This window comes from Callospermophilus lateralis, chromosome 2, assembly GCF_048772815.1.
Source record: "Callospermophilus lateralis isolate mCalLat2 chromosome 2, mCalLat2.hap1, whole genome shotgun sequence".
Classification (NCBI taxonomy): Eukaryota; Metazoa; Chordata; class Mammalia; order Rodentia; family Sciuridae; genus Callospermophilus; species Callospermophilus lateralis.
The window spans coordinates 180,905,724-180,929,251 of record NC_135306.1 but is presented as its reverse complement, the minus strand read 5'-3'; the positions used below and the strand labels follow the sequence as shown (position 1 = coordinate 180,929,251).

The window sequence follows — 23,528 nt, the reverse complement described above, 5'->3', positions numbered from 1 at the left end:
AAGAATTTCCTGTAATTCATAAAAGGAAAATTTATGGCTTTGGGGTTATGTTTTTTTTCCCCATTTAAACCGGTCACCCATGAGAAAAGAAGAAAGAAAATTATAAAGCAATCTGTGTCAAGCTCCACAAGGCAGCAAATTACAGAGAACAGTTCAGGGCTCTCTTCCAATCCAAATGCCAGCAAGGTCCATTCCTTTAACTACCCAAATGTAGCAAGAATTCATTTCTGGACAAGGAAAATGCTCATCTGTTCTCCTTCTGTGACAGGGTGATGGGCCTGGGAAGAAAAGGGAGTGGTAAATCACATCTATCCCAGATTTGGAGTCTGTCTCCATGATGCTCTTATGATTAAGATGGGACAAAGAGACCCAGGCAAGGCAGCCACAATTAGGTAGAGGGTCCTAATTAAGAGCAGCTAATTCTTATTGGCCTCAGCACCCTGCATGTCTGATGGCAGAATTGCACCCATGGAGATTCAGTGGTTTTGAGAAGGCATCCAGGCTATCAAATTATAGAGCCAAGGGGCACAAAGTACATGATCAACTAATCCATCCTTGTTGATTGATGGTAATAATAAAGTGCTTACTGTGAGTTAGGCATTGTTCTAATGCTTTACCTAATGCCTCAGAGCAGCCCTATTTTATGGATGAAGATGCTGAGGTACAGACGATTTAACTAACCTGCCTAAGGTCACCCAGATGGCAAATGAAAGGGCTGGGATTCAAACCATGGTGGTGTAGCTCAAGAGACTAATGCTATTTTTTCACCAATGGGCTAAAATTTTTTTTTTTTTTAAAGAGAAGGAAGGAACATTGGACATGGAGCCCGGGCACCTGAATATCACGGCTACCACAGTAATCTTCACTATGACTTTGAGCAAGCCATCTGATCCCTTGGGCTCAGTTTTATTTATCTAAAAAGTTAGGAATGGATGCTCTATGAGTCTATATAACTGGTTATTTTTAAAAGTCAACTATCACAACTTTAGGCCAGCTCAGTCTTTCTGCCCAGAGGCACTTCTTCAATCAGGTTCATAAAATGCTTGTGTAAGCATCCTGGATAGTGGAATAAGGACAACCCCCGGTGGATGTTTACAACACCTGGTTGTACAGGGACTGCGACACTTTCTTAAGGTATGGTAATAAAAAGACTTTAAAACTTCAGAAATCTCCCACCTGTTGGAGGTAACATCAGGGCGTAAACCAACGAGAGCCATGATCATCCCGATGGCTTGACATTAGAGGAAAGCATCAGAGTGTGAGTGCTTGTGCGTGCTCACACGCCGGCACCCCTGTGTAGCCTAAGTGTTCACAAGCAGGTTCCGTGTACACCTTCTTAAAGGTTCATAAACATTTTTAACCCTCTGACCATTTTTCTGCAGAAGACAGAGGATGGCAGGTAATTTGTACCTGACTTCTTGTTCTCCCTTGGAGATAACATGGGCTCTGCCCCTCCCTCACCATCTGTCAGTCATCAATTATCTATCAATTACCTATCACCTGTTTATCTTCTGTCCTCATCTATTATCTCTCTATCTAATTTTATTTGGTAAATCATCGCTTCCTAACATACATTACCAATTTTTTTCAAACTCCAAGGAAAGTTGATTAAATCATGTTACCCATTGGTATTCTCCGCAAAGCAGCCAATGGGTTGTTTTGAGCTTTCTGGAACGAATAAATGCCATTTCAGAGCCTACAGTGGGCCCCATCCCTGTCCACACAATGACAGATTCTCCACTTCCCTCTCAATTCACCCCCCTCCCGTCACCATCACAATGGCATCCTTAATGGAAATTTGGGGGTGTGAGGCAGAAGGCTGTATGCGTGAGGGGCAGGGGAAGTAGGATTTCTGACGTTCCTCTTCATAACCAGACTTTTTAAAAGGCTCCCTCTGGGCTTTCAGAGAAGGCAGAAAATGCTCTGAAGGCATCAACCATGGAGGTCTACCACGTGCAGAGGCAAAAATGACCTTGAGAAGCTGAGGTCAGCTCAATACCCCTTACTCCGAATCCCTGAGGTCTAGCCACACTCTGCACAGGGTCCCTGGATGCTCACCTCCCCGTTGAGGACGGCTGAGGTCTCCTGGCTCCTGTCCGAGGTGGGGTGCACCACGGGGAGGGCTGCGGGTTTGATTGCGATGAGCTGCACAGACCCAGAGGACGTGTCGAAGGGATCAGCAGCCACCTTGCCAGAGTTGTCAAAGAGGACAGGTCCCTCCTCTTCATCACTCGCTGGCACTGAAGCACAACATAAACACATTGATTTTACTATGATGCAGGGGTGCAGCGTGGCCAGAGAGAACAGGCTGCAGTCTTGGCACCTAAGGACGCCACTTGACTCAAAACGACATCAGAGACAACAGCATCTGGATTTGTGTCAAGGGCTCACTGTGCTTGTGGTTTTCTTTTAAATTTCAGATTGGTGCTATTTATCTGCCCCCTCCCGTTGCATTATCCATGGACAAGAAAGAATTTTAAAAGTTCGAATTTAAACAGCAAACACCATTCTTCCAAAACTGTGACAAAATGCATTTGAAAATGAAAAAAAACTAAATTTGTCCTCTGTTTGAGTTGGAAATGGAAAAAACAAATTTGGCCAAAGCCCGCAACTATTCTTAACATCTACCATCACCAGAGGACAAGCATGCAGTCAGTTCTGGTTACCAAAGTGACAACCTTTTGTATAGTGCCAAGATGGCAAGTCTCTCTTGATCCACTCTCATTCCTGTTAATACTTTTTTTTTTTTTTCTTTCTGAAGGCTTCTTCTCCAAGAATTTGGGTTTTGGTTTCTTTCATTTGTTTAAAACAAAAGAAAGCTATAAAATAACCACCAGAGAAACAAGTTAATTAAATAACTAATTAAATAGACTGATTACCACCAACACTTGGTTAAATTAATTCCCCAATCTGACAGATAGTTCTGCTGTGATGGCTGAAAGACACCAGTTGGCTTTGTGTTTTCCCAACTGAGCTGACAGAAGAAGTTCCGGGGCCAGTGGTATCTTGCTGATTTCCTTGTTCTTAAAGCATATTCCCAGGAAGTAACTATAGGAATGACAGCTTATTGAGCGTGGCTTGGCAAGAGATAAATTAAGCCTGTTCAAACAACTACACCAGCAGACAGTTTAGAAGTAAAATAGGTGTTATATAAAATATGAATGTAATGGAAGTGTATTCATCTTTCCTCCTGCCTGCTCAAGAGACTGGGATGTTGTTTAAATTATTGAGAAACACATAGTATGTATCATCCTGTCACTTATCATAATCACAGAAGATCTGTCAAATTAAGCCAAGTAAATTGTTATTTTACAGTGTGGATAAAACACCTCCGAGTCTAACAATGGGTTATAATTAGACTTTTTTTTTTTAGAGTTTTGTGGACTGATTTGCGAAGAGCAGTTTACCAAGCAGCCAATGGACAATCTCTCTTCAGGCATGTTGCTAGATGTGTATATATTTTTAGAGGGTAGCTTAGCTGGGCACCTCTTGTCTGGTCACCACTACCATTTCCCACCTGCACGTGGTAAACAAACCATATGAGATAACCAGCCTCTAAATTGGCTCCTAATAATTCTCATCTCCTAATTCTCACCCAATGAATAGAACTGATCTAGGAAACCAAGAGGAAATTGCACAAATGACAGTGTGTTACTTCCAAGACTTGGTGGTAAATTGTGGAAAGCAATCCGTGGGCTGTGTGTGGACTACATCACACACCGCTGCCTAATGAATAGGTGAATCTGGTGTCTGAACTTCAAGTGGACATTTCCTCTGATTGACTGCCCAGACACATCATGAGCCCTATTCAAGCTGTGTCCCAGGTCCCACACAGCACAGGAGATGGGATGACCTGCTACAACCACAGCCGAACAGCCCCTCTGAGATGGGTGTGGCCTGCCAAGATGCCGATCAACCTGCTGACTGCAAGACCTCATGAAGCAAGACTCTGCCCTTGAAACCTTACCTTTGCCTTTGATGTATCCCCTTAAATAAACCACAGGATCCATTTTTCTAATTGTCTAGCTCCAGCTCCTGTGTGGACTGGATCTATAGGGCTCCATCTTTAAAACTATCCTTTCTCACTGTTTGACTTTTGTTTTTCACTAATTATTCTAGATTTTAATTTCTCAGGAGGATTATCCCTCTGAGCAGGCAAGAAATCCCTGGTGATTGCACACCACTCTGCGAGAGAAAATAATAATTAAAAAAAATACCATGATGGCTTCCACCTTGCTTTCTGGGGAAAACCAGCAGCCATGTTAGGAGGACACTCAAGCAGTACTATGGAAAAGTCCATCCGGCAGGGAACACAGGCTTCTTGCCAACAGCCACGTGAGTGAGCCATCTGCAGGCTCAGTCAAGATGTTAGTTGACCTCAATTTACACCAACATCTTGACCATGACCTCATGAGAGACCCTAAGCCAGTATCACCCAGCTAAGCCACTGCTAAATTCCAGACCCACAGAAATTATGAAGACAATAAATGCAGATTGTCATTTTAGGTCACTAAGTATAGGGGCAATTTTGTTACATGTATACCTTCTAAGCAATCACCTACCTTGGCATTTCCACTCTTGTCCCTTTGCCCCTAAATGCGTATTCCCCAGCAGCAAGGATGGATGAATTTTGAAAGGGAACAAGATCACATTATGCCTCTGATCAGAACCGTCTGCAGACTTCATCTTTCCCCTACAGGGACCAGGGGGAGCTGGTGCTGGCCACCTCGCAGAGCCCTTCTCCTACTCACTAATCCATGCTGCTCCATCACAGTGACCTTCTCAGAGGCCAGTCAAATAAGAAGAGCTCAATACTTTTTTGCAGTCTAGCAAAGTGACAAAACCATGCATTTCTATTTTCACCTGCTCTGTGTTTTGCTTTAGCCTTCCCCTTCTCAGACTGCAATTTCTAAAGACCTTTCCATGCCCAGTACCTTCTTACTTTTCAAGTTGCAGCTTGAAAACTATTTTCCCTAACCACCAACCTACAACCACCCCTTGTCATCTTGTTATACTTTCTTCATTGCTCTTAGCATTACTGATTTGATGTACTGACAATCTTCCCTTGCCCTACCACTAGCATAGAAGCTCTACTCCTGCCCATCTTTTCAAAGGCTGATGCTTCTTGCCTTTGAATGGTGTTTCCCATGGATCTGGCTTTCAATAAGTATTTGGTGAATAAATGAGTGAATGAATAAATGAATGGCTCAGTTTTCTTGACTTGGGAAAGGAGATATGAGGGCCAGAAAAACAGGTGCCAGTGCGGATGTTAAAGTTATGCTATCACTAAACCATTCAGAGGGTGAAGAGATGGCATGGAGCATTTTTATTGCTTCTGGGTTTGACACCTTCACCTCTCATGCTGTGGGCAGTATGATTATAACAGGACAGGAAAATGACATTGTATAAGCTTCAGTTCTATTTCTACTTCAATTTGAAAAAAAAAAAAGTCATATCCAGATTTGTACAACAATTCCTCTAGGTTTTTAAGATTAATTAGTTATCCTCTTTCCAAAAAGACTTTATAGAAAAATACATTCAAAGACATCATGTTAAATATTAATGCATTAAATGTTGTGTGAGAACAGCAGGTTCATGGGGATTTTAATACATAATTAGTCCCTAAAGTAAAAAGCATGGAAGGATGCTAAGGGCAAGGGCTACAGTTAAGCTGAGGAAGAGTCTTAGGATGCTATCAATACAGTAGATGCCACTACGCCACCATTTCCTATCTTGTTGTACTTTATTTGTATTCCTGGTTTTTATTTCAGTAAATCAAGTTGGAAAAAGATTTCATTCTTCATTGGCATGAGGAGAACCCTCCCATTGGAGGCAGAAATGCTATTCAAACAAGTTTTTTCTGAAATGTTCATTAAAGCCAAAGACAAATAATCTACAACTAGAATCACTGCCCTCTGGTGTGATTTGATATGCTGATTACCATGGTGTGATCTTTCCACACATATGCAGGTGCCGAAAATCACATGGTACCCTATGAATATCTACGATTATCATTTGCCAGTGAAAACCAAAATGAGTAAAAGCAAGCCTCCACATCATTGGGAGAACAAAGAATAAATGAGAACTGAAACTGTTTTTGAGCTAGTATTTCTGACATTCTTCCTTTATGTCCTAATTCTAGACCTTTCCCTAAGACCCCTGCTGAGAAAGCAATTGACTCTAATGCTTTCTCCTCTCAAAAGTCTCTAATGCTTTCTCCTCTTTCCTCATTTACCCATGGCTGTTAGATTCTGGGCCTGACAGTGAAATCTGAATGACACAGAATTTAAGGAGGTTGTTTCCTCCTAAATGGATGAAGAAAAATATGCATATTTTATTTGAACTTAACTCTCTTTTGGAAAACACCTTTCAAAGGTTTAAGCGCAAATGTTTATATTTGGTTGAGGAAAGCATCAAATTGTTCTTGTTGTCACATCTAACTTTCCCATTTATATTTCAACATCTTCATGAAATCGACTCTAAAACTGCATTGCAGCTATGGTCACTAAGAGGCCATTGGGTACAAGGAGCTGTGGAAGTGATGTTGCTAGCAGGAGAGTGTCTTTTCCTCTTAAAGTTCTTATTTTCACAAAAGAAGAATATTAGAAGCTGGTGCAACCAAACTGGTGGAAAATAAGAATAGCTTTAGAATGTCAGCCCAGCACATTAACATTAATTAACCTCTGTAACCCTAGCTTCTAGAACACACACCAAGCCATAAGACAACAGTACTGGAATATTCCACACCAACAGAAGAATCTGTTCTCAGAGGCCAAACGAGAAGAGCTCAATACTTTTTGCAGGCTAACAAAGTGACAAAAACACTCCTTTCTATTTTCTCCACAATCCCATTCAGTATTTTTTATCCCCCTCCCTCCCTCCCTCCCTTCCGTCCATCTTCTAATCCAAATACATTATTGACGTTTATTGGTTAACTCTTATCTAGTATTACAATAAAAAGGAGCCCTTTGATTAGAAAAAGACAAATGTGGGTTTCATAAAAGATTGATTCTAGAATGCCAATGTGGTCCTGCACTGGTTGAGTTTTATATAAAATGAGTGAATTGGAAAATTTTAATCTTTCTAAAATTTCTAGTTGGAAATTTTAATCTTTAACCTCACTGAATGGAAACTTACAGTAAAACAGAAACAATCACTGAAAATTCACTGTGTTTACTTGGTAAAAGTAAAATGTGAGCGAGTAAGCATTCAACCTGGGAAGGATAGTTTCTTAATAAAACAAACAAAAACCTCAACCTCGTACAGTAACTGCATTTTATTCATACACCTATCTATTGCTATTTCTGGACCTGCCGTTTGTTTATTTATTTTTGGTTCCTTTTAGTTATATCTGACAGTAGAATTCATTTTGATATAAATGGACAAGCACGGAATGTATCTTATTCTAGTTAGGACCCCATCCTTATGGATGTACATGATGGTGGGATTCACTATGATGTATTCATATAAGATGGACCGCCTATGTATAATCAGTGACCTAAACATAATAAGGAGGCAGGCAGAGCAGGTGAACAAATAGGAACAGTGAAGGACAGCAGGGACACTTAGAGCAGGTCAGAGTGTCTCCAGCGGGGCCGGGAGTGACTCGGTCAATAACTGGCTGCTTCCTCTTCCTCCAAGGATTAAATACAGGAGAGGGCAAAGGGCATCATGTTATGAATGTCTACTCATTGTCAGAGAAGTCTGTACTTTGCACATTTTGAGCAGGAAAAAGGGCATAGGATAATATGTACATTGATTCCATTTCATAAAAGAAAACAAAGCAAGATAACAAAACACAAAGATATGTGCATGTTATTGTATGCATAGTAAAAAGGTCGGAGAAAGACAAACACTGAGTTATTCAGAGTTACATGAGGCCTGAGGTGGGTGAGTGGGGAGGGAGGGTAGAATAATATCATCTGGACTAGGGGTCAGTGACCACTGCAGAACTTCTATCCCTTGGTACCTCAGAGGGTTGGTTCCAGAATACCTACAGATAACAAAATCTGTGGTTGCTCAAGTCCCCTACATAAAATGGCATAGTATGTCTTCCCATGTACTTCAGATCATCTCTGGGTGACATGACAGTTTAAACAGGTGCTTTACAAAATAACTGGAAATAAGGATGGGGACTATGTTTTCTCTCTGGAATGCAAATCCACTCTGTGTGTCTATCTTTTTTTTTCCTTTCTCCTTCCCGCCCCCTCTCTCCAGAAAAAATAAGTGACATTTGAAAACAAAATAATATTTTGGCACTAGCTTCAAGAGAGAGTTCCTGAACTTCACTTCATCAAATTCCCGTAAAAGAAAAGTACAGCCAAGCACAGTGCCAGATTGCTTAGCTTTTCACCTGGCATTTCTGTACAGCTCCACCTATAACCCTTTGAAATCCAAAAGGAATTTTCCCTGATCTGAAACCAGCAGCACCAAGCGCTTGTACTCTGTCTCCAGTAAGCCAGCCTCACGAGCAGAAGGACCACATGCGGATGAGGGTCAGAACAAAGGTGGGATCAGGGGAGGGGGGGATGCACATTGATGTCCAACAGAGATGATCTATAGCACAGTAACGGAGCTCAGGCAACCCAGAAATAGACCTCAAACACATTCTTTATGGGGAATGAAATAATCTGTGTGAGACGGAAACTAAACACTTAAGTTTCCCAGAAGAATTCAGCATAAAGCTGATTTTTTTTTTTTTTTTTTAAATCACAGATCTGTTCATGGTCCCCTGCCCCAGATGTATTTGCAATATCTCGACTCACTGGTACAGACTGAACCCCCTGAAACTCATCAGGGGTATCAGGGTGAGAAATTGAAGAAAATCTCAAAGAAGGGCAACATTTCTGAGACCTGCTACCTTAATGGACCCAAAGCTAGAAATCATGTGGACTCACTGAAGAAGTTGAAAAATCTCTAAGCAAACATCAAGACGTCCTGCAGAGGGATTTTCTAAGGAACTGCACAATTCCTTAAGAACAGAGTGCAGAGAGGGGAGGACGGGACAATTCAGAGAAGGAGCTATGGTGATCACCTAAGAGGTTCACAGCTGACTGGGGGTCCTTGTCGTGCAGAAGAAAGAGGACCCGGTTCGTGCAACACATGCGCAGACGTGTGCGCGGGCACGCGTGGGAGGGGCTGGTGGTGCTTGGCGGGAAGGCTTCTCACCATTTCTCTTCCTTGCTTCCTCCTTTGTCACTTTCTGCTGTGCCATTACGTTCTGGGGCGAGCGTCTCCCTGAGCTGGGCTTCCCTGATTCGTTGCTGATGACAGAGCCAGTCTCACTGGGCGACCTGCTGGAGGTAACCATAGCAACAAGGGAGACCGTGTAAGTTTCGACTAGAACAGACGCCTCTCAAGGTTATTTGCACAGTTGATGTCTGTAGCCTTTCGTTCCAGTTTTACCAGCAAAGAAGAAATGATACAAGAAAAAAAGACAACAAAACCCACCCACACTGCTGCATGGGTGAGGCTGGGGGTGCTGAAGCGCACTAGTCCATGCCTGGCTCCGCAGACAATTAGGGGAGCTCAGCCCTCAGTCCCATCGAGGTTTCGTTAACACCCTGGTGACTATGGAAACAATGGCCACCGTGATTGTGTAGCACGTCCTCCTTTCAACACAGAGCACTTTTGATGCTGAGTGTTTGAATCCCCTGGGCATCTTCAGACATGTATAGAGCACAGTTCTCTTTGGCTACTCTCTTCATGGTATTGACCTTAAAAACTACAGATTAAGTCACTCCACAGGGTCTTCACTCTGTCAAGTCTCTCTCTCTCACACACACACACTTACACAAAGGAAAAATCTACTGAACATTTCCCAAACTGAGAGGGGTGTGTGGAACTTTAACTATAAGAACTATAGGAACCTTTAACTATAGGAACTAGTAAGCACTTCTATTTTGAAACTGCCAACTTGAGATATTTGTCCCTTCAGAAATATGTATCGTACCCATTCTTTGTGCCAAACATCAAACCAGGTAAACAGGTCTATAGACACAGTGATGCCAATCCATATTGAGCACTCTCATCAGGAATATCTTCTGTGTGCCAAGGACTATGCCAAGTACTTCCAGAACTGGTCAAGAGTCACTAGAATGATCCCCTGATTTGGTGACGGCCAGCCTCATACAGAAGAGGGGAACATGAAGCTCATGACCCTGAAGAGAGCTGTTGGGGCAGAGTTGGGCAGTGGTGAACCAGCCAGGAAACCAGGGCTGCCCTTCCACCCACACCCCAGAACACCCTCCTTCCCTGTCTACAGCAGCCACCCCATTGAGGGCAAGCCGTGGCCTTCTTTCCTTTCCTCAGGGCTGGATTCCAGCCTTCTGGAACTCTGGGAAAGTGGGCTCTCAAAAGTCCCCCATAGGTTGGCACTCTCTGAGCCCTCAGATCATGCCACTGTGGGTAGATGGAGCACTCCTCTCTATGGAAGATGGTCAGCAGGCAGCTACCTAGTTAGGACTAGCCTCTTAGTCTTCTACTGTCAGTTGTCCAACTAATGCCAAAAAAAAAAAAAAAAAAAAAAAAATACTGGCATCTGGATCCTACAACAGAAAATTGACTAGAATGAAAGCCCCTGACCTATAGGCAAGCAGCTTCTTAGGTAGATACTGTGTGCCCTGCAGACACTCATTTTCCTCCTCCTCCTCCTCCTCCTCCTCCTCCTCCTCCTCCTCCTCTTCCTCCTTCCTCCTCCTTTTCCTCTGGGAATTTAGAGTTCTCAGTTCTATACACATTAGCACCTTAAAAGCCACCAACAGTGAATGTTGGGATACTTATAGGATAAGATAGCATCTGTTGAGTGTTCTATAGGACACTAGAGCCAAAGTTCCACACACCCCTCTCAGTTTGGGAAATGTTCACTATATTTTTCCTTTGGGGATTCTAAATGCACATTAGCATACAAAAGGCTTTGATCAGTTCTATCAAAAATAGGCTCATCTAGTTCCATTAGCATTTAACATAGCATTTTCCCAATTTATTTGTCCACAAGTCTCTTTCACCATGAAACCTTTTAACATCCTATAAAAATACTAATACAAAGGGTATAGTCTAGGAAAACATGGATTGGGCATTAATTTGTTGAATATGTATTATTATTTACCTAATAACTATTTGTTCACTGAATGCTGGATGTCAAAATTCACATACACAGAGAAGACATATGCCCTTGGATTGTTTTCAGAATCTCATAGTTAAAGGTACCTACTCCCCCCATTGGTTTTATTGGAGCAAAAAAGTTTTCATTTAGGTGCAGACAGGAAGGAAAAAAATCTCTTTGTAATCTGTTTTTACATTTGCAAATTACTGAATGATTTTTTGGTGGTATTTTCATACCCTTTCCATTCCTTCATGCTGAATCAATTTTCTGACTCCTTGTTCTCATTCCAAGGAAAAGTGTCAATGAGCGAATTTCTATAGAGAAAAGCTAAGTCTGCTGTATTTTTTGCATCAGTTTGTAGAGCTCTGTTTACATGAAGTCATGGACTCAAAACTCCTGGTCAAGGGCTGAGGTTGTGGAGCAGTGGTAGAGTACTTGCCTCACCTGTGTGAGGCACTGGGTTTGATTCTCAGCACTGCATACAATTAAATGAATAAAATAAAGGTCCATCAACAACTAAAAAATATTCTTTAAAACCTCCTCTTCAAAATTCCCATGCACACAGGCACTCACATAACAGTAATATAAGTGATTTTGAAGCACAAATGCACCACCTGTGGGATGGAAATCTTACTCTATTGAACTATTGAACTCAATGGTTCCCATTCTGAGTCTATGTAGATGTGGATACGAGAGGACTTCTTTGGGGTCGGGAACTAATCAATTGATGAATAATTATGGCCAGTAATTAATTTAAGTGCCCTTTGCAAATTGCTGAATATTCCTATGAGGTTGGTTCTCCATTCTGGCCTATCAATTCCAGCCAGAGACCAACAAAACAACATCACCAAGACCCTAGATGGAAGAAAAAGATCCTTTTGCCACACACCAGGCTATCTAGAAGTGACTGAATCCTCAGATTTCTGTTTTAAAATAATTTTAAAAAACATGTTAATAATTACCAATTAATTGGTTTCCCCTATTTTTAATCTGCAAAACTTTTTTTGGACATCGAACACACCCATCCTGTGAGGCCCTACAGTCCTTATCGACTGGAATGAGGAGACAGATGTGGCAAGATAGAGAAACCAGAAGCATGAATTTGGTGTTTAAAATCTTTCTGAATGATCTTGAACCATGACTTGACCAGAAATGAGGTTTCTCCCAAAGCCTAGGCAGTGATATAGTCAATCCTTAGTAAAATTATATTTTTATAGTAAAATAACGAAGCTAATAACTCATGCAGCAGTATAGGCATTATTTTAGTTATCTGTATTTACCTCATAAGATCATATTTCTTAATAAGAATTTGATAGTAAATAAATGAACTCAGCAAGAGGTGACTCCTTACTAATCCAAAAAATGCTTATTCTAAAATTTTGTAAAAAATTAATCTTTCAATAATTTACTCAACTCCAATAGACCTCTTCCTGGAAGTGTTAAAATCCTAATTTTAGTAATACTAATTCTTTCTTTTCAGTATCTTCTGAATAGGTAATAAATAAGTTGTTGATATGTCTTTATCATACTTGGCAAAGATGAGGGTAATTGCTATAGGTATTATTACTTGCAAGTCAGTTCAGATAAATCATCTATTGCTTCTCTGTACATTTCAACTCTGCTCTGCTCAGGGTCTCCTACCTGCTTAATCCATTGCAGTAACGGTCACAATTTGTTTCTACTTCTCTATAACCAAGTTTTGTGGCCTCTTCTCTCACACTGTCTCCGAACTTGACCATGTGACTTGCTTTGGCCACCAGGACAGTAGCAAAAACATGACCCAAACAGAGACTTGAGAAATGCTTACATTTGGAGGCTTGTTTTTCTTGCTGCCCTGGGAACCTTGGAAAGCCAGGGCTAGCCTGTTGGAGGATCAGAGACTAGGTGGAGAGAGGCCTCACTTACCTGGGCTACCCCCAGAAAAGGTTATCAGCCAGTAGGTCAGCCTAGCTGACTTGATCTCTGTCACCTGGCTGGAGATGCAGGAGCAAGCCCAACTGAGACTGAAGAACCAACCAGTGGAGCTCAGCCCAAACTATCAGCTCACCAAAATCATAAGCCAAATAAATGGTGTTTGTTTTAAGCAATTAAGCTATGGAGTGGGAGGTTATAGAACAACGGATAACTAATGCACATTCCTTCAACCTTCTTTCCTGCACAAGGTGAAGTCCAACCCTCTTTTTGAGGTATCAAGAATTTCTGGAAGAAAATACAAGGTTCCTGCTTGACTTACTTGCATATCTCTAGGCATCTCAAACTCTCCATGCCCATATCTAAACTCTTCATCATCCCCTACAACATTCTTCTTCAGTTTCCAACAGAATAAATGGATAATTCACTCTTCTCAATTTCCATATCCCACAACACTCTATCAGCAAATCTTGTCAGCTCTTCCTTTAAAATATTTCCAGAATCCACCCCCTTCTCACACAATGGCCCAATGGTCCCCATGCCTTCTCACCTGAACCACTGCAGTAACCTCCTACAGGTCTCTCTGCTTCCACTCTGCACCCCTGCGGTCTCTTTTCCACATAAAGCCAGAGTGAGCCTTTAAGTCATGTTGTGTTGTTGCTCTTCTCAAACCCCTCCAGTGATTTCTGACCTTTATTCAATAAAATTCCCAGTCCTGACTTTGGTCTGTAAAGACTGACATGAGCAGCCATAGGTAACTTCTCTGACTCACACCACTACTTCCTTCCTAGTTCACACCAGCCTCCTTGGCCTTCTTGTTCTTCTTTAAGCACATCAAGAAGTTCCCTCCTCTGGGCTTTGCACATACTCTTCTGTCTACTTAGAACATTCTTCCCACAACAGCCTCCTGGCTGACACCTCATTTCAATGGGTGAGGTCTTTCTTAAATGTCATTTATCAGAGAGGTCTTCCCTGGTCTTGCCAACATAGTTTTCTTCTTTTATTTTATCCACTGGACCTAGAAATGGACCTTTTCTATTCCTCTATTTGTTTATTGCCTGTTTCTCCACACCAGGTTGTAAGCTCTGTGAGAATAGGAACTTTGCCTTGTTCGGTGAAGTATTCCTAGTGCCTGAGAGACAGACAGCAAATAAGCAACTGTTCGATAAAGGGAGGAAAGAAGGATGGATGCAGGCAAGATGTGGCTTTTCTACCTTGATAGTGATCTCAGGCAAGGGAGAAGGGGTTGGCATGAGTGTTGGTTTTGCCAGGCAACAGTGCCTGCCATGGGGCTCATGACCTCTTTATGAGGCCAAGTCCTAATAATAAGTCTTTGGGTCTTTCACCTAACCTCTCCCATCTATCTAGATTGTATTAAAAGTAGGCCTTCAAAAATGCAGGCTGGCCATCACTGTCTCCCTGGAGAAAATAAGGGTCCGTCTCAGTCTGGGGCAGCCAAGACCATACACAATTTCAATCCATCTTCTGGTTTTATCCTTTGCTACACCCCAATCACTGTGACCTCTAAACTCCAGGAAAACTCACCATTCAGGGGACATCCTTGTCCTTACCTCCCAGCTCTTTCAGATGGATGCTTTTATCTCTTCCCAGGACCCAGACCCTTCCTGCCCTCAGGGCTGAATCAAAACAACCTGCTCCATCCTGTCTCCCTGAACAGCACAAGGTCCTCCCTCACCTCAACCACAGCCCTTTACTCAGACCCCACTGCGGGCACCCACACATCGGCATGCTGAGTGTCCCATTATTTATCCCTGTCTCCTCCATCACGAGATCCTTGGGGTCAGGAATCAATCTTACACATTTTTGTAGGCCTCCTAATGTCTGTCAAATGCTCTGTTCATAGTAAAAACTTAATAAATGGTTTTTGCTGAAATCAGAGAAAATACAACAATCCTGAATCAAAGGCATTGCTTTTTAAGAGACATTAAAAACACAAGGGTGATATTACAGCCAAATTTGTTAGAGCAAACAGAGGGGCTGAATCTTCACTGTTGAGGTTGAGCCGCAACATAAAGCCTCACAAAGGGCAGCTGGAGTGGAGCAGGTGTTGTGATTCTGTGATCTCCCTTAGTCTCCTTTTCAATATTCAAAATGAGCAGGGAGGGGAATTTTTAAGGGGAACAGCAGAATTCACTTGAGACCCACAGTTCCTCTCTTCATCCATTATTTCTCTTGCTGACACTGAGAAGCAGCAGTGGGCCCCGTGCCTACCTTTTCCTGGTTTCCGTGGACTTGGCTGTCTTGATGGTGCTCCCGTCCTGAGCGATGTCTCTTTCCTGAGGAGCATCTCTAACGGGCAGGGGGAGGACTACCGTTTCCTGAGTCACAGGAATGACCTCCTCATCTGCCCCTTGCTGGCCCAGGTGCTGCTTGGCATAGTCAAAGCCTTGCACGGGCTGCAAAGAGGACAAAGGTCTGTCATATTTCTAGAGAAAAATTTTCTAGACAGGCAGCGACATGCATGTGATGGGGCCCAACTTAGCTTTCTGATGAATCAGAGTTAACTCAAATCCCCATCATGACTCTGTCTTGCAAAACCAGCATCTGTTTTAGTTCTTTCCAGGTACAGAACCTCTACAGAAAAGACTTGCTCAGAAAAAGGAAGAATGTAAACAAGATGCAAAGTGGTATGTGAGAATACCTTCTCCAGGACTTGAGACCATTTTTTTTTTTTTTTTAACTTGGGATTGAAACCAAGGAAACTTTACCACTGAGCTACATCTCCACCCCTCTTTATTTTTTTTTATTTTGAGACAGGGTCTCACTAAATTGCTTTGGGCCTTGCTAAATTGCTGAGGCTGGCCTCAAACTTGTGATTCTGCCTCAGCCTCCCAAGTCTGGCATTAGACCATTCCTTTTAAGTCAAGGATACTGATAATTTGGAACAGTTGTTAATTGATATATTAAAGTATTCCAGATCCTATTATCTCCTGCCTTGAAGTATTTGACTCCCCTTGAACTCTACTCCCATATAAATTTATTGTGTAATAACAAATGCATGGCTTTTCCAAGTCATTTGATTTCTGAACGTCCATTTTCTCGGGTAAAAAATGAAGGCAATCTTATCTGCTTTGCTTCCACTGTCCTCGAGTATCAAAGTGGAACACAAATCTGGAAACAGGGAAACATGGTACCACATGTGATTAGTAACAACATGGAACTGAGGGTATCACTCTTTGATCTAGACTCCTCCCTTAAGCAGACTGGCTGTCCTATAATTCATTCCTGGGAAATTAGCAAGGCTTTTATTGTACAATATCTGAAATTCCAAGTGAATAAGACAGTTGAGGGCAAAATCCAACAAGCAGTAGTCGGGTAGTGAAAAATCAGGAGGAATGTTTAAGCAATTCCTGCAGCATCTCTATTCCATTTTTTACTGCAATGCAGTATGGTACAGATTTGAAGTGGGACAGTGTGATGTTGAATGGCAGGTCCAAAAGCAGGCTTCCTGGATTCAGATCCTGACCCAACCACGCATTAGCTGTGTGACCTCAGGTAAGTGATTGACATTCTTTGGCATCAGTTTCTTCACCTGTAACATGGAGATAATAATAGGGATAATAATCCCCATGCCATGAAGATTAAGTAAGTCAAGCTCATCATTTAGCTAAGAGCTTGGCACATAGTAAGTGCTCAATCATTGGTGTTAGTTATGACCATCTACCTTCCTAATAATCATATCTCAGGTGAAATGAACTTTATCCATTCTCTTCCAGAAGATCTGGAGATGAGAGTCAACCCCTACCATTTAGAGTCTATCAGAACTTGATCTGACCAGGAGCTCCTCCTTTGGCAGCTAAGAAGCACACCAGATTTAACAACCCACCATCTAGAACTGTGGCAAACCTGTCAAACTTCACTACTGCATCCCAGAACAGGTTGGAGTTTTCTTGCTGCATCCAGCAAAGATTGAGAGAAGACAGGCAGCCACATGCATGTGAAGGAGCCCAACTTAGCTTTTTGATGAATCAGAGTTAACTCAAATCCCCGTCATTACCCTGTTTTGCAAAATCAGAATCTGTTTTAGTTCTTCCCAGGTACAGAATCTCTACAGAAAAGACAGAAGCTGCCCATCGCTTTGCTGTGGACAAGTCTCCCCAATTCCCTGGGGAACTCACTCTGGGATGAGTGGTCTCCCTTTCTGAGACACACTTTCTGACCCCTGTGTGACCAGTGGCACTTGGATGCCAGGACCAGATTTGAGTTTCTGAAATAGTATTTGCTAAGGGAAGACTGTGTCCTCCTCCTCCTTCCCCTTTCTGGGTGCTACAGGAAACAGAACCAAAGGAGCCTTTGGGTGTCTTGATAAAGTCCCTAGAATACCAAATCACCTGCTCCTCCCACAACCAACTGGTCATTCAGATTCAACTTCTGGATATTTCTGGAAGCTGTTTCACTGTCTCTGGCCTCCACCTTGTGGTGTCCATTGGACTCCTTTCCACGGTCACCCTTGACAAGTCTCCAAGGCTACCTTAAAACCATATCTGTTCATATCAGTTCATATCACTCATTCAATAAAAATGCTTTGTGTCCCCCAAGCTCTTTGGTGGCAAGGCTTTCAAGGCCCTTCACATTTTGGCCAAATGCACTTGCCCAGTCTTATCTTCTGTTGGCCCCTTTTCTGCCACCCCTCCTTCCCCCCATGATCCACTTTTGGTCCAACAACACTGGTTTGTGTCAGAGACTCTGCTTGGGGATGGAGACGTAAAGATAATAGTCACTGGTTCCTCACCTGAAGAAGCTCATGATTTCAGCCTCATTACTATTACGGGTCCAGGAGTGGACACATCATTTAAATCACCTCAATGCAGTCTCAATATAATATAAAAAGATAAGTATTATTGAGTCTCCATTTTATAGATGAAGAAACTGAGGTTTAGAGCAGTTAAGCTCACACAGCTGCTCTGTGATAGAGGCAGCATATGAATCCATGTGACCCAGGGTCAGGACATCTACCCATTGCTTGAAGATTCATCCCAGGTCCCCTCCTTCCCTTCTGCAGGTACCATCTTGGTTGGGCAGCTTCTGCTGTACTTCTGGTTGGTCTTTCGGGGGCACTGGAAGCCTCCAACAGCTAAGATTTTCCAAGAATCTAGTAATGGAGAGAGCAGGCTATGATCCTATCTCCCCACTCTCCCAACTCTCTCTGGATTTGGCCCCTTACCCTTCCCTGGATACTTCAGGTGACAGTTCAGTTACAGGTGTGTGGGGAGAGGGACAATAGGGAACAACAGCTTAAAAGGTGGTCGTTGTTATTAGGTTCATCATAAGGATTCTTACCTACGTTCAATATTTACAGCACACAAAACACTGATACCTCATTTTGTCCTCACAATGAACCCATGAGGCAAGCTGGACAAATGTCATAGTCTTAATTTTCCCAGCAGGAATACAAAAGCTCAGAGAGATTCAGTCATTTTCCCAAGATCACACAGGTAAGTGGTGAAAAATGAAGAGTAATGGTCTTCCAACCTTTAACTTGCACATTACCTAAGATTAATTAATTGCCTGTTGGGCTCACCCTAGTGACTTCATGACAACCTCATGAAGTATATATAGTTAATGCAATGAGTTTTATAAAATTGTCAAATAAAAATAATCCCCAATGATTTCAAAGACAGACATATTACCAAGACCTATTAAGAAAAAAGCATGTGCCACAATAAAAGCCAACTTGTATGAAAAATGTATTACGTACCAGGCAGAGCTCAAAGCAGTTTACACATATTAACCCACTTACTCCTCACAACAACCTATCCATGAATATTGTTACCACCCCCATTTTACAGATTGGAAAATCAAGGCACAAAGAGGTTAATTTTAAGTACCTTCCCTGAGTTCATACAGGTAGTATGTAAAAAAGAGGAAACAGTTGACTTAGGACCTAAATGTTCGGTCCCAAGCAGAAATTCATGTCAACCATTGCAGGCCCTCCAAGCTCCATCCTGCACCAGATATGGCCCTAACTACTTTCTCCCAAGGATGTCTGCTCTAGGGAGCAATGTTCTCTTTAATTATATAAGGAGGAAACTGGGGTTGGCGGGGGTGGGGGAGGTTGTAAATCCAATGACAAAGAATACAGAGAACCAGGAGGAGGGGAGGTACAAACATCATGCCCCTGGCCTGCTCGCATTTACCATTTTCTCAACATTCCACCTGCAGAAGCCCAATTGGTAGCCTGGTGACCAGGGGGATGTCTAAGTACCTTGTCTCTGAAGAAGGGGTGCAGGATCCACGCACTGGCCTCAGCTCCCAGGAAAACCACGCTCACCTCCTCTGCTTAGCATGTTAAGTTTATTACGGAGTCTCAGGAAGGGTCCCCAGGACTTCTCTGGCACAGCATCCTGCATGCTAAAGATGCAGTGATGTCCCCTGGGCCATCCACCTCGCCTATGGATTGGTGGCAAAGGCTAGCTTTCTCATTCTGCCTTGTCCCTTGGCATGGTTGCATTCTGCTCACACACACGCGCGCGTGGTTGTGAGAAGCGATGCAGCCACTCTCTGCTCTCTCAAACACCGCAGTGTCCCTGGCTTGCAACAGCAGCACTGCAGTAAGACAGAAGCAGTTCCACTCTGCTGCTTTCCCATGACAAAGGGGCTTTGGAGATCTTAAGTGCTTCGCCTAGCCTTGTCGAGGGAGAAGACATTCAGCAGCAACAAACACAAGAGAAAGCAATCAGCTCCAGGGACATAAATTGACTTGGTGTTTGACATCAGCCAGGTATCTTAGGAAGCATGCTGCATGGGACACCAAAGGAGCTGTGGAAAGCCACAGTCATCTGTCCCAGCTCCAGACAGCTTCTAAGCCAGAAGGGATGCTGCAGTCGTGTGTTGCCCAACTCATCTTGGCAGATGAGTAAGGTTTTGGTTTAATCTGCAACACAAAGATGCCACTTCCCACCCCGACGTGGCATGTTTTACATTCCTGGACCCAGCTGCAATTAGATCCTGGTAATTACTGTCACGTCTGAAAGGCTCATGTTGTAACCCAGCTAAGACAGAGTGAAATCCTTCTTCTTGGAACAGTTGGTACCCTCCTTACCAACATCCTGCGGCGGGCGTCTGGCAAGCAGGTGCCTCTGCATCAACAGAAGCAGAACAATATTCTTTGGGGTTCAGCTTCTCAGTGGAAAAGTGTCTAATCAAGCTGCAGCTTCACAACAGGTGTGTGGGTTTAGGAAACAATTTAAAAAAAAAAAAACCTTGATTTGCTGAAGTGAGGTGTGATTAGGAAGAAAAAGTGAAGGCATGTATGCATGACCCCCAGCAAGGACGGTCACCGTGGCCAACTTCCATTCCAATGGATATGAAGCATGAAGGGTGACTGGCCCTTTCCACACAGACCAAGCCCGGAGGTTCAGAGCAGGCAGCTAACACTCCCTGCCCATATCAGGGGTCAGGCAGGTATGGAATGTGCAGATGAGGGCTCCAGCCACCCTTACGCTGTTAGCTATACGACTTTGGCCCAACCCCAACGCCTTCCTTTCCCTTGGGCTTCTTGGCAGTTAAATGAGGATAATAAAACCTGCCCTGACTGTGACCTACCTCACAGGGCTGCTGTGAGGACACATGGGGTGAGAGACCTAGAAGAGCCAGCAAATTGTAAGACATGATGTAAGCACTGGGCGTCACAGTAAGGCTATTTCCCTCGGAGAACATCACGGAGCAGCTACGTGACCAGGAAATCAGCCTTCAGAACTTCCTCCGTCCAGCCCCCTCCCAGTCACCAGATGTGGACTCGCAGAGATATGCAGGTGACAGAGAGGGGACGGCAGGCACTCTAGGCCAGGCGTCAGGAGAGCCTTGGAACTGATGTTTGATGGGCATCCAGCACTAGCCATGTTCCTTGTCTATCACGGCAGCCACTGAAGAGAAGTCACTCCAGTGGGCGGAACAGTTTGAGAGTTGACGTGCCCCAGGGAGTGACAGTGACAGACCCTTCTTTCTCACAGTTCTAGAGGCTGGAAGTCCAGGAGAAGGGGCTAGCATAGCTGGACTCTGGCAAGGGCCCTCTAGCAGGCTGCAGAAGCCCACTTCTTGTGTCCTCCCATGATAGCAGAGGCAGGGAGAGCTCTAGGACTTCTATTACAAGGGACCTAATCTAATTCCTAGAGGCTCCACCTTCATGACCTAATCATCTCTCAGAGGTCCTTCTACCGACATCATGGCGTCGGAGGCTGGATTTCATTGTATGAGTGCAGGAAACACAAATATTCAGACCACAGCACGCTTGATTCTACGGTCAGTTCTGCTACTCAAGAACCATTGAAGGAATTACGTTTCACATGTAAAAGAAGGGAATCTGATTAAATTATCTCTAAAGTCCTTTCAGGTCTCTCTAGTTCCTAGTTTTCTGCGTCTCAGTTTTCTCATCTGTAACATAATGGTCCTTCCTCCAAGGGATGCTGTGAGGGTTAGAGAATTGCTATCTGAAAACCAGCTGGATGCCTTTGTGGCCAAGAGTGAGCATCAGATAAACATCAGCTATCCTGTCCTGATTATGAAATAAAGGGTCTCCTTCAAAATGAGACGATAGCCAGGCACAGAGGCATACTTATATAATTTCAGCAACTTGGGAGGCTGAGAGAAATGTTGGATATTCAAAGCCAGCCTCAGTAACTTAGCAAGGCCCTAAGCAAATTAGTGAGACCATGTCTCAAAATAAAATAAAAAATAAAAAAGGGTTGAGGATATAGCTCAGTGGTAAGCACCCCTGGGTTCAATCCCTAGTACCAAAAACAAATGATAAATAATAAATAAATAAATAAATAAATAAATAAATAAATAAGGACTATAACAATGGCTCTGAAGACACTTGCAGTGGCCACACGAGCCAAGAGGGAAAGGCAGGCAGAGCCTCTGCAGGCCCGAGGGGCCTGTCCTCTCCCCACTGCCTCCACATACCTTTGCTCTCTGCGGCAGGTTTATCATAGTGTCTGGCTTGAAGTCGTTCTTGTTCTTCCTACAGAGCACAGCAGTGATGATGATGATGATGACCGTGACCACGGCGATGGGCGCCAGCACTGCCGCAATGATCCACAGGTTGTTAGGGGGGTTCTTCACTACAGCTGTGGAGAGAGCCAGCGGGAAGCAAGTGACAAGGAGCAGTGGGAAGAGGGAACCCAGAGAGCAATCCTCCCAGCCCCAAGTCAGGAGATGGGAGGAGGCCGCAATTAAGAGGGTTCAAGGTCAAAATGCTTCTGCTTCTGCAGCGGCAGCTGTGTGACCTTGGTCAAGGGACCCAAGTCTTCTGAGTCTCAGTTTCCTCATCTGTAAAATAGGTTAGTGTGATGTTTTCTTGTGCTCCCTAGTATGTGCTCAATAAATTCTAGCTTCTACTATTATTTAAAAAGAGGAGAAAAAAACATGATCAGTATTGATTTTTCTCAGTGGTCATGTCCAAGGGTCAAAAAGGGGAGAAGAAAAAAGAAATCTGAGAATTAGAAGTGTGTGTTGGAGACAGAAGGCAAAAGCCACCAAGAGGGGCTGGAGTTGTGGCTCAGTGGTTGAGTGCTGGCCTAGCACGTGTGAAGCACTGGGTTTGATCCTCAGCACCACATAAAAATAAATAAATTTAAAAAAATAAAGGTATTGTGTCCATCTACAACTAAAAATATTTTTTTAAAAAAAGCCACCAAGAGATGACTCTAAATATTGTTTGGATGACAAAGCTGTGTTTGTCCAAAATCATCAAGTAATGCACTTGAAGATACATACATTTCACTGTATGTAAATTTTTCCTTAAAGCAAGTCACAAATGAATGTTGATCTCTAATCAATGATATGCATACTGAAGTGGACAGAAGTCCCTCAAGTTTGGAACTCACTTTTAAATGCATCCTCCAAATACATAGATGGATGGATAGAGGAATAGTTAAACCAGTCTATGATAAAAATATAGTAAAATTCTAATTGTGGATTCCAAGCAGTAGGTACATGGGTGTTTGCTGATAATTCTTCCAATGTTTTGGTAAATTGGTTAGGAAAATGATAGAAACAGGAGATGAAGGAGTCTCCCCCAGAATCATTGATGGGGATTCTTGGAAAACACTTCAGCCCAATCAAAAGGACTAATATGTTTTCAGAACTGAAGTAAAGAAAACAGTAACTTTAAAAGAAAGTAACAGTCTACATCCAAGCGCGGTGACACATGCCTGTAATCCCAGCAGCTTGGGAAGCTGAGGCAGGAGGATCGCTAGTTCAAAGCCAGTCTCAGCAGCTGTGAGGTTCTAAACAACAACTCAGTGAGACCCTGTCTCTAAATAAAAATACAAAATAGGGCTGGGGATGTGGCTCAGTGGTCAAGAGCCCCTGAGTTCAATCCCTGGTACAAAAAAAAAAAAAAAAAAAAAAGAAAGTTTAACAGTCTACAGACTAAATTAATGAAAGGGAGTGGGGTCTGTAGGAATCCAGAGAAAAACTGAAGGGTAGGCAAGGACTACCCTGGGGATGTGTCCCATGGCAGATGTGGGTGAGCTGGCCGATGGCAGGT

The 23,528-nt window shown here is 43.1% G+C and overlaps 1 protein-coding gene across 3 annotated transcripts in view; it reads right to left on the bottom strand.

The window, feature by feature from the left end:
* Kiaa1549l (KIAA1549 like) overlaps nt 1-23,528 on the bottom strand; it is a 250,457-nt gene that overhangs the window by 44,911 nt on the left and 182,018 nt on the right. For 2 of the 3 annotated variants that reach the window (XM_076844328.2, XM_076844329.2), the window contains exons 11-14: nt 21,941-22,104; nt 15,248-15,432; nt 9,169-9,296; nt 2,059-2,240 (exon numbers count right to left, since the gene is read on the bottom strand). In XM_076844328.2, coding sequence (XP_076700443.2) covers nt 2,059-2,240; nt 9,169-9,296; nt 15,248-15,432; nt 21,941-22,104 — 659 coding nt within the window. The remainder of the gene's footprint in view (nt 1-2,058; nt 2,241-9,168; nt 9,297-15,247; nt 15,433-21,940; nt 22,105-23,528) is intronic. The other variant, XM_076844330.2, reaches the window with a different exon arrangement.